Source organism: Cajanus cajan, chromosome 7 (assembly GCF_000230855.2).
Source record: "Cajanus cajan strain Asha chromosome 7, NIPB_CcT2T_4, whole genome shotgun sequence".
Classification (NCBI taxonomy): domain Eukaryota; kingdom Viridiplantae; phylum Streptophyta; class Magnoliopsida; order Fabales; family Fabaceae; genus Cajanus; species Cajanus cajan.
The window spans coordinates 7,365,468-7,378,188 of NC_138523.1; the positions used below are offsets into that span (position 1 = coordinate 7,365,468).

General features: G+C 26.6%; 1 protein-coding gene across 1 annotated transcript; it reads left to right on the top strand.

The window, feature by feature from the left end:
- The first annotated feature begins 1,794 nt into the window (after positions 1 to 1,794).
- LOC109809765 (uncharacterized) lies at positions 1,795 to 9,025 on the top strand. The gene is made up of 3 exons (XM_020373161.3): positions 1,795 to 2,330; positions 8,113 to 8,342; positions 8,696 to 9,025. The coding sequence occupies exons 1-3, from the start codon at positions 1,985 to 1,987 to the stop codon at positions 8,972 to 8,974; spliced, it is 855 nt and encodes a 284-aa protein (XP_020228750.1). The 5' UTR covers positions 1,795 to 1,984; the 3' UTR covers positions 8,975 to 9,025.
- The last annotated feature ends 3,696 nt before the right edge of the window (positions 9,026 to 12,721 follow it).

Below are 12,721 nucleotides of genomic sequence, written 5' to 3' on the forward strand. Positions count from 1 at the left end.
ATTCTATGAATGTGCAATAAAACATGGTGTCAAGCAAGTAAAGCCCAAGTGAGAAGCACCCTCTAGGCCCACCAAGCCCATTGGGCCCACTAAGCTCTGAAATAGACAAGTCTTCAAGTAATCTCCTGGCCATAGCTAGGCATGGCAATCTAACTCGTCCCCGTGGGTACCCGCCCGAACCCGCCCCGATTTGAACGGGGAAAACCCGTGTTTATCGAGTTCGGGTTCGGGTTTTCCCCGATTGATAAAATCGGGGGCGGGGGCGGGGGCGGGGATGTTAATACCCACCCCGCCCCCGCCCCCATACCCGCCCCTGCCCCGCTTAATAATATAATTAAAAAATTATTTTTATATATATAAATTGTGGAAGAATGTATGTAAAGGATTTTGATGATGCCAAAGAAATTGTAGAAAACAAGAGGTCAAGTTAAAGCAAGGTGATCAAGAAACAAAAATCTCAAAGTATTTTAGATAAGTCTTGTCAACCTAGCTTTATATGTAAAAAGAAATCTTTAGAAATATTGCATAAGATTCTTGGCCATTTAAAATAAAGAATTTCAAGAAAACTCAAATTTAATCTTTTATATTAATAAGGTTTTGAAAATAAAGGTTTTCTATATTTTAAGTTTTAATAAGGTAATTATTGTTTTTAAGAGTCTGGTAATCGATTACCAGTACATGTAATCGATTAACAGAAGATGAAACTCATATTCAAAATTTACTTATTAAAACGTGCTTTGGTAATCGATTACCCATTCCCTGTAATCGATTACCAGAAGATAAAAATTTCGAAATTTGAATTTAAATTTTACAACGTTCGGAGCATTTTAAAATTAAATCGTTGTAATCGATTACCAAGTCTTGTAATCGATTACTAGAGCCTATTTTCTGGAAAAATATTAGAAAGTCACAACTCTTCATGAAAAGTCATGACCTATGAAACAATCATCTATAAATACCAATAATTTTTCAGAAAAAGGTTACGAACTCAATTGTGAAAAATTATCTTTACAATCACTTGGCCAAAATCATTTGCAAATATTATCTAAAGAGTTCTACTAGATCAACAAAGTGTAAAATCCACTCTTCAAAGAGAGTTGTTCTACTTCATTCATCTCATCTATTGATTTGTAAAGGAGAAAGTGTTGTTCTCCTTGGTTGTCTGTGATTCTCAACACGAGGAAAGGGAATTCCTAGGTGTTGGAGAATTTGAGTCTTGTAAAAGTTACAAGCATAGTGAAAAATCTCAAGTGGGAGACTTGAGGACTGGATGTAGGCAAGGTTGGCCGAACCAATATAAAATCAAGTTTGCAATTCTCTTTCCTATACTTTTAATTTTGTTGTGAAGTTTTTGCATCATTACATACAATTTGTTTATGATATTGATTTTATAAGAAAGAAATTAGAAAAACTTATAAAGAGAAGAAAAATTAGATAACTTAATTCACCCCCCCTCTTAAGTTACACGAGGCTACTTGACTAACATAAACCAAAATAAAAAATATTTATATGTAAAAATTTATATTATTTTTCTTTTCTTTTATTTTTTTTAAAATTATTCATATTTATTTAAAAAAAAAAGAAAAAAAAAAGGAGCGGGGGCGGGGAAACTCGAACCCCGCCGGGGACAGGAATGGGGACCTAGATTTTACTTCCGATCCCCGGCAGGTATCGGGAGCGAGAGCAGGTTTAAATTTACAGGGGCGGGGACAGGGACAGGAAACGTAAAACCCGCCCCGCCTTGCCCCGTTGCCATGCCTAGCCATAACTCTAATGATTGGACCCTTGATCCATGCTCTCCCATCATATTTGAGGAGCCATCTCCACGTGAATCAAAACCATAGTTAAGAATGCATATAGAGTATATTTTCTTTGTTTAGTTGTCGGCAAAATGCTTATTTATGTTTGTTGCCATAAATCCACACTCAGTCATTTCCGTTCTCCATTCTTTCTTTTCTCAACAAGACTCCTTTTTTTTAACTGAATGGCAGCGCAAGTTTCCGACCACCTAGAACCGTGGCACACGCTCGCCGGAAAAGTCGTGATGGTCACCGGCGCATCCTCCGGCCTCGGCTGCGACTTCTGTCTCGACCTTGCCCGCGCCGGCTGCAAGCTCATCGCGGCGGCCCGCCGGGTCGACCGCCTGGAATCCCTCTGCCGCGAAATTAACGGGATGGTTCAGGCGGCCGACGACGGTGACCGGAGCCGCCGCGCCGTCGCCGTGGAACTGGACGTCGCCGAGGATGGCCACGTCATTGACAAGTGCGTGCAGAAGGCGTGGGACGCGTTTGGACACATTGATGCGCTGATCAACAACGCTGGTATCCGAGGTAATTGGAATTCTTTTTTTTTTTTTTTTTTTTTGCTTTTGCTTTTGTTTTATGTCTATCGAATTGAAACAGACATGTCTCCATTTGGCATTTGACGAGCACCGCCCAACTCTTCAATGAGTAAATTTCAGAGTTTTTTTAAAAAAGAAAAATTTTCATAAAAATAAATATAAGGAAGAGAGAATTCAAGAATTTCTTTTTAAAACAAATCTTGGTAAAATCATAAATAAGGAAGGAAATTGTTCTTATTTTTCAAATCAGAATCTTAAAATCGAAACTAACCAAAAGATTTGTTTGTTGTAGACTATGATGCTTTTTAGTATTTTTTTTAGACTTAAATATGTTTTTAGTCCCTTAAATTTAAGGTAAATATGTTTATAGTTTTTCAAATTTAAAATTATTATTTTTAGTCCCAGTAATTTTAAAAAAAATTATTTTATTTCTTATATTCAAATTTTGTTAAAAAATTTACCAAATATTATTATATAAAATTTATCTATTAATGTCCCTATTAGTAAAAATATCATATTAAATTTGCTTGATATTGCATAACAGTCTTAATTAATTACTTTCAGATATGTTATTGGTGATCGAAGAACTAAAACAAGATTTTTGAAAATTACATAAACTAAAAATGACAATTTTAAATTTGAGGGATCAAAAATATATTTAAACATTTTTTTATTAAATCTTGATACCAAGCATAAAAAATTAAATGAAATATGAATTAAATAAAAATTATTTTAAAGAAGATATTATTAGATAGAATAAAATTATTTAAAATTTACATATATTTTTTTCCATGGAAATTTACATATATTCCCTCATACATATGAAATAAAACCAATTATTTTGCGCAAGAATATTTTTAAGTATTTTTTTATTGAAATAATTTTTAGGAATTTTTTAACTCCTTATTTATTTTAATTTTTATTTGCAATATTTATTTATAAATAAAATTTAAAAATAAATTATCGATGACTAAAAATTGTGTCAAAATATAAATTATTCATCATAAATCTAAAATATAATTTATATGTTTAAAAATATTTATTTATATAAATTTTAAATATAATTTATATAAATTTATATGTTTAACTCCATGGATAACTCTTTCTAATATGTTTGTTTGATTTTAAAATCAATGGTTGTCTCAACAAACCAATTCAAGATCTTTTTGTGTGTTTTATTCTTACTTACACATTTTTTTAGAAAACTTCCTAGTAACTCACCTCGACTAAATTTCTTTTAGTTAAACAAGCTTGACTACGTAGTTGTTAAGTTATGAATTACCAAAATATAGATATATTTTATTGATATAGATAGTACTAATTAATTTCTTTAAATCATCCTCAACTATACAAATCTTTTGATCTCTCTTATATTTAGTGTGTTAAGATTGATACACACTTAACTTATGCATTACACATGCTAAAATACTACTTTAACAAAAATTCACATTTAACAAATAAAAAATGTAAGAATCAATTTGCAAGACTCGACAATGATTTTGAGAAATTGACGGCATCTGTGAACCATTGTATTCTAATTCTATAAAAAAAATTGTTATTTTGATATTTGCCATGGATTTAAATTTGAATTATTTTTGTTCATGAGTAAATTTACAATTTAGTAGTGTATAAGTTGAGATCTTTTAAAATATACGTGTATCTAATTAAAACTTTCAAATAATAAAAATGTTTTTTTACATAAATAATAAAAATAAGTTATGTGATATTCATTATAAGAACTATCAACAATTTTTTAAAAATGGTGTACAAAAAATCATATGTAGGATATTTTTTATCTCTTAAAAAAAGTCTTGCTATTGAAAAGTATATAATTTCAAAGATTTATTTTATAAGGTGATTTTATGTGACCTTTTATAGAATTTATTTATACCACATTCTTCTGTTAATTTTGATTTAATTTAATTTTCTCTTTTTATTTTTTTTCCCTTTCTTCTATCTCTTGTTCTATTGCTCTTTTTTCTTTATCCTTTTTTTTTCTCCCTTTATTCTCTCTCTACTCTTTGGATTTGACTCCATTAAAGTGAAAATATTTCACTTTAGATAATAAAATATAATAATAACTATTGATTTTATGATAGATATTATAATTAATTTTAAATTTTATTATACATGTATTTGATTTTATCAAAATTTTCCATTGTTAATTTTTTAATCAATGATTATTATTACATTTTATCTTCTAAAATGCACCATTCATTTTAGAAGAGTCTAATCCCTAATCCTTTTCTTGTTTTTCTAATATCTATATCATTTTTGTCTTCTTTCGCCTATATTTCTTCTCTTCTTGATATTATTGTAAATCTTATCAATATTTATATTTTGAAATTATTAAATATTTAATTATTTTCAAATTATTAAATATTTTTATTTATTGTTAAAATTATTTTTTAATTATTGAATATATAAAACTTAATAATGACTTAATTTTAACACTAAATTGTCAAAATTTTACACATGTATCTAAAAATAAATTTATCATATGATGAAAATTAATTGTCTTGTACTAAATTAAATATTTAAAATTTTAAAAATCTGAATTAATTTATCAAAAAAAAATTTAAAATGAGGGAAATTTAAATTAAAGTAATTCAAATTTCAAATTTATTTATTTAAATTTAACATTCTTTGTCCAAACACAATCTAAGAGAAATTTTTAAATTATTTACAAAATTAACATGTGAAATGTATCGAAGAAAGAAAAAAAGTATAAAACTTTTTAATGTAATCAATATAGTGAAGAAAGTGAAAGTTTCATTCTAAGTTACACGCAATGTCATTTTGTAAACAATTTAAATTATTTTTATATTTCCAACAAAATTTATGAATAAATGCAACTTTGTGTAAATATTTTGAAAGTTATACACGAATGAATACCTTAAATTTAACAATGTTGTGAATACCTTAAATTTAACAATGTTTTCAATGTTTTAGTTGTGCACTTAAAATTGAAGTTTGTTGCAAATTCAACATGCTCCTTATCCTAATTATGTGACTGTTTTTTCATTCTCCAATACAAGTATGGTTTCATATTTATTTGTTAAGGAGAAATTAAAGGATTAGCTTTTAAAGAAATTGTATTAGTTTAACTTTTCTTTGTCAAAATTTTATCATTTTTCATTATATTTTTCCATTAACTCTTATAACTTTAAAATGTTTGCCAAAAATCTATAGTATTTTATTTCGTAACTTAATAAATTTATAAAATCCTTTTAATTTTATGAATTTTCAGAGTATAAATTCGTTGACATTTTAACAATAAAATTAATATAAAAGTATTTTAAACTTTTTTTACAAATAATCATTATATTTTAATATAATCTTTTAAAATTTATGAGGTTATTATTATTTATTTTTTTAAAACTAGACTTATAAAATTTCAATTCAATACAATTGTTTAATAATTTGAATGTTAAAGGACTAGAAACGTGGCACACCCTTCTTTTGAATTTATAATACTTAAACCTGAAAATTTGTGGAAAGAGTCCGACCTGCATGAGCATAATCACCATAAAAATCTTACATATTAAATTAAGGGTGTAAGCGAGTATGAGTAACCATAAATTTGAATCGACCCAAATCAACCCAATATATAAGTTCGGATTCGATTTTTCAGTGTTCGAATTAGACTCAACTCAACTCAATCAAAATTCGATAATATATAGGTTGGGTAACGAGTTTTGTGTTTTCAACCCGTTACCAACCCAACATAATCCAGTCATATATAATAATAATAATAATAATAATAATAATAATAATAATAATAATAATAATAACAACAACGTTTGAATGATCATTTGTTTATAATAATACTCATTGTCACTATTACTTAGTAACAAGTTTTGTGTTTTAGTTTGATAGCATTGTAATAATATAATATATTTATTTTAAATTTTATTTTGTATTAATTAATGTTGATTAATTGAGTTGATAATAATGTAATAAATTAATAAATTTATTTTAGAATTTAATTTGCATCATTGTTTGCTTTATAGGTTGATAAAATAGAATTTGCAATAATGTATCAAATGATTTACATCTATTTTGAAATATTTAAATTTTTATAAATAAATAAATAAATATAATTATATTGATCCGATTAATCCAATTCAACCCGTTAAATTTTGATCGGGTCGGGTAACGAGTTTATCCAAACCCGATCTAACCCAACCCGCTTACATCCCTAATATAAATCTATTTTACATATACACATAATTTTAGTATCAATTTTGAATAAAATTTAATGACATATATTATGAATAGGACCGATCCAAACTAGAGGTGAACAAAACTTTTGCTTTAGATCCCTTAAAAAAAATATTTTACATTATATTCATATAATTCTTTCAAGATCCATAATTTAAAAATCACTTTTTTGTATTTTTAAAAATTCATTCTAAAATGTCTATTTCTAAAAATTATACAAATTTAATTATTTTTTTTTTGCAAGGTCTATCTCTAAAACATTATTATTTTTTTAAAATAAAAAATATTATTATTAATTTTAAAAAAGTCTCACTTTAATATTTATTTTTAGGCTTAACAATGTGTTGGACGAATCTTAATTGTGTATATTATACCTTATAGTTACAATTTTAAATAGTTATTAAAATATAATTATTAATAAATAAATGTAGTTACACCCAGTGACGGATCTAGAAATTTTAGGTAGTGGGGGCAATACTTACTCATATATTTTTAGTATTAAAAATTTCACATATAACTTTTAAAAGTATAAATATATATCATAATTATTTTTACAATTTTTTATATCTATAATTATGATTAAGGATGGAAATAAATCAGGTAAGACTAGATTATATTATAATTTAATAGATTTGAACCTAACTTTCTTTAAAATTGCATGTCTTTAATATGACTTATTTATCTGTCATAGATATTTTTTAAATATGTTAAATTTTATAATAAAAAAAAAACAAGTTTAGTTTATTTATGATATAAAATGTTTTTAATATTTGATATAAATTTTTAGATGATAATTTATTTTAAAATATATTTTATAATAAAAATTCAAAATAGAATACAAATCTTCCAACCTTTCCTATTTTGATTTTTTTAATCAACATATACAATCTTACAATCTTTATTATTTTGATCTTTTTAATCAACGTATACAATAAATAGAAAGTACAAAAGGTAAACATGCATAGTACAAATTTTATTTTATCAAAAAATAATTTTTTTAATATATTACTTTATATAAGTGAAAATTAATATATATATATATATAATTAAACTTTTTTAAAAAAAATAATTCATTATTAATGGGTATTCTTTATCACATATGAGAACTAATCTCCTTCAAAAATTTAAAAAATATTAAATAAATGAACACCTCCTTCAAATCTATATTTTATACCTATGATAATTTATATATATATATATATATATATATTATTAGAATATAAATTTTATTTTTTAAAATATATTATTTTTTAAATAAAAAAAATATGTATAAAATGGTAGTGGGGGCAAGTGCCCCCACTATCTCCTATGTAGATCCGTCCCTGGTTACACCTATTATATTATTATAGAGTGTTACTATAAAAAAAAAAAAAAAAATTAAGTGAATTTAAGAATTGTTTTGCACGTACACTTGAATGTGCCATACCATATTATTACCTTTATGGGTTGCTATGGTCATTCTTGATTAAACTAATGGTTTTCAGAATGACAATTGAATTTGAATGCTATAAGGGTTTGTGACGTTTCATGCTTCTTGTGGCGAATAGGAAGTGTCAAAACAAGTTTGGAATTGTCTGAGGAGGAATGGAACCATACGTTCAGAACAAACCTAACAGGGACCTGGTTGGTTTCAAAATATGTATCCAAACGCATGCGTGATGCACAGAGGAAAGGATCAATCATCAATATTTCTTCCGTTGTTGGTTTGAAACGTGGTCAATTGCCAGGAGGTGTTGCATATTCATCATCCAAAGCAGGCCTCAATATGCTCACAAAGGTAAACTATCACTACTTGGCATCTTATTTATCTCAATTAATTAAGCCTTGTGTTCTGAAAACAAGCCATATAATTTTTTTTAGTCTTTATAGTTTAAAATATTTTTTTTAATTTATACACTTATCTTTTCCAAGACACTGAACCAGTCAATTCAACTGGTGTACATAAGGATTATCATAATTTCTTAATATGATTTGGGCTTATGGCTTTGTTCTCTAGTTTTATATGCTTCTATGATATTCACAAAATTACATGTTTAGTACAATTCACTGATAATTGTTCACAATGAATACACAAAGACATATATATTGATATCATTTATTTTTGTGAACTGGTGTAATGCTATTTGACAGGTCATGGCACTGGAATTGGGGGTACACAAAATTAGAGTGAATTCCATATCACCGGGAATTTTCAAATCTGAAATCACTGAAAAGTTAATGCAAAAACCTTGGTTGAATAATGTGACAATGAAAACAGTACCTTTGAGAACATTGGGCACTTCTGATCCAGCATTAACATCACTAGCTCGTTATTTAATTCATGATTCTTCTGCATATGTGTCTGGCAACATATTTATTGTAGATGCTGGAGCCACTTTACCTGGTGTGCCCATTTATTCATCCCTATAAACAAATTAAGGATAAGTTCAGCACTAGCCAAAGTCAGATGTTTGGATTAAATTTAAATACATTTTTTCATAAATAAAATATGACAGTGTAATCAATATTATTATTATTGTGTATGTAAAAATTAAAGTGAAATTATTTCAACTCACTACAATAAGTGTTATATATAATGACATATAAAAAGTGTCACTATAGATACAATATATATAAGTATATATCTATTTGACATATAGTTACATACAATTTTAATGTTGATTTTGAATGAGACTTAACAACATATTTTATGTGTTAGTATAATCTATATTCACATTTTTTAATAATATACTAACATATATTATATTTATTGTGTAAGTAAAAATAATTTTTAATGACATATATCACTATAAGATGTGTATCACAATTCTCTTGTAGTGACTTGATTAATGGTGTCACAAGTATTAAGTATATAGTTGATTTATATACTTAGAGAAAATTTTATATATCACTTCCAAAAGTCCTTTTGACTTGAACAAATTATCTTATGCAAAAGATACTTGTGATTTAAAAAACAAAAATATAATCAATGTTTAATATAGCATTTGTATTATTACAAACATTAAAACTCCTTGGTCAATATTTTCTTTCATTTGAGTTTGGATGATTCTTTTAAGACTTGTTGGCCATCATAAATTTAAAAAAATAATAAAAATAATTACAAAATAATTATTTTAAGAAATATTTATTCGAATAAATTATTACAAAAAAGCAATAACGTAAAACACATGGGATATGGGGTGTTATTTATGAGGATAAAAAGTTAAAAAAAAAAAACAAAACAAAAAAAAAACCACATTGGGGGAGGAAGGCACCAATTGGTGTGCATGCAACCTAAAACAATAGCTATAGGTGCCTCCCAATGTGTGCCATTTATTGTTTGAAAAATTAAAAGAAAACGTTGGAGATTGACCTTTTTTCCGATACAACATAAAAGATTTTTAGTAATATTTAAAAAATATTATTTAATTATGTATAAATATTATTAATTTCTTTTTTCAACATATTGTCAAATGATATATTTTTTATCATTCTAATGATATCGTTAAGTTTTATTAACTTTATAAAATAATAATTAATTTTAATTTAGATGTTGTTATCAATAATTATACTTTATGCTTCTTAAAATTTTAAGAATATTTTAAGAGAAGGTAGAAGACATTCTTAATTAATCGTCACTAATTATATATCAAATATCAAAGTTCATTTATTTTAAGCATAACTATATGATTATATATACTCTTTATAGATCATTCCATTTATTCGGTGTGAGATTAAAATTATGAAAAATAATTAGAGATGAGAGAAATATAATTTTTTTTACTCAATATTGAGAAGTAATTTGACTTGTGTCACAACCGAGATCGCGACGGGACGGCGAAAAATAAAATTGAAAATTGAGGGAGTCGCCACCAATGTTATTTTTTACGGAAAAACATTGAAAAAACCATAAACTAGAAAATAGTCTATGAAAACCAAATTTTTGACTTCGGGAGTCGATTACGTGTAAGGAAGGTATTAGCACCTCACAACGTTCGTCCTAAGATGATTACCTTTTAATTAATTAAACTAATTATTCATAATTTATAAAATATTTATCTCACTAAAATGATCAAATATATTTTATTTAACTAATTTCAATTATGCATTAAAAAAGGTTAAAATTATTATTGTTACATAAAAGGAGGATAATATATTTTTTATTTTTTTTGGCTCGACAAGATTTAGTTCTTGCTCCTACGTATCTTCATGTGTAATGAAGAATCAGAGTCACGTAGTTCTTTGTAGAAAATATTTGTGTGTTGATTTTTTTAATTAAATTTTATTTTTTGTTAAATATAGGATTCTTGAACTGTCTTAGCTCATTCACCCTAAAAATATAAAATTGACTAAGGTGTACACCAAAGTCAATTAAATAAAATTTTAATTATAATTATTGCTATAAACATTATTATCTTAAAATATTTTTGGTTCGACATTTATGTTTTTTGGAGAAAAAATTTAAAGATATCAAGTCGTTAGAACTTGTATTTTAAATTCAAAGGTTAAAAAGATGTAACATCTAATTAACCATTCCTCCAATAAAAATTTTATACAAATACTTCAAATATTTATATTGAATATTACAATACTATATTTTGATTTTTGACCATATTTTGAATTAATTGTTTTCTTTTTAAATATAAAATAATAATGATAATAAGTTGTCACAACTTACATCCTTAAGTTTTAGGATTAAAGGAATGTCACATTCAAATAATCTTTTTTTATATATATAATTTATACTAATATTAATAATAGAATATTACAGTAATTATTATTATTATTGTTGTGATTTTTATAAATATCTAGCACCTTTATAGAAAATAACTTAATCAAATAAAATTAATTAGACTAATTTTGTTAAAACGAGAAATAGATATCATCATCTAAGATTAAGGAGATACCACATAGAAATAATCTCCCTTTTTAAAGAAGATAGATATTATAAAAAAAATAAATCATTATTACTATTATTATTATTATTATTATTATTATTATTATTATTATTATTATTATTATTATTATTATTATTATTATAATAGTAACTATTTCTATTATTACTATTATTATTTCAAACACTGTATTATCATTTTCAGCCGTAGTGATACTAAAATATTAATTAAATGTCAAACCCAAATTTTTATATCATTTTGATCCAGCTAAAAAAAATTCGAAAAAACTAAACTCCTTAACAATGGTATATGCTGGAGGCCTCATTGCTAGTTGACTATTAAAATGCATTTGGTTGAATGACGTTGGCATCAGGATTTCCACCATCAACCGAAATTTGTTTGCAAATAAAAAATCTCATTAGGCACCTTACATTAGAGCCGTCAAAATGGGCCGTGGCCCATGGGCCAACTCGGCCCACCTTGAAAACGAGCCGGGCTGGGCCAAAATAAATAGCAGTTTTATGTTAAGTGGGTAAATTCAAACCCGGGCCACTTTTACCCGGCTCATTTGGGCTGAACCCGTAGTGGGCCGGGCAGCCCACCAGCCCACTTATTTTTTTTTTATTGAAACCGAACAGCCAGGAGCCAGCCCAGTCCAATAGACAAGTTTCACTGCTTCAATTAAAAAACAGTCAAAAAATTAAAACCCTATTCTAACAAGCAAACGGGAGTACGGGACCACGTCCACGCTGCAGTGCTTCACGAAGGCTGTGTTTCAACTTTCACTGCTTCAGTTCGGGACTACGCACAGTGCTTCACAAAGACTTGTTTCACACTTTCACTGTTTCAATTTGACTAAGGCTTCACACGAAGGTGCTCCTCTATATAAATGTTAATCTTTATTGATCTTTCTAGCATTTCAGTGGCCCCTTCATATCATTTTCAAACCGACAAAATTATTATATCTTTTTGGTTCCAACAAGCTAGAGATATGTGGATCGAAATTTGAACACCTATAATTCATTCATGTTTATTAATTAAAAAATATATTTTTTAATATGCCATACCAATTTTATATGATGAGTTATGATTTATGACTATTAATAATGTTAATTTTATGATTATTATGTTACTTTAAATTTTAAATTTTGTTTTTTTTTTTGTGGGTTGGTGGGCTGGCCCATTTGACCCACTAATCCGTGGTGGGCTGGGCCGGGCCATAAAAATTATGAAAAAATAAAAAGTGAGCCGGATTGGGTTAGCCTGTTTTTAACGTGGGCCA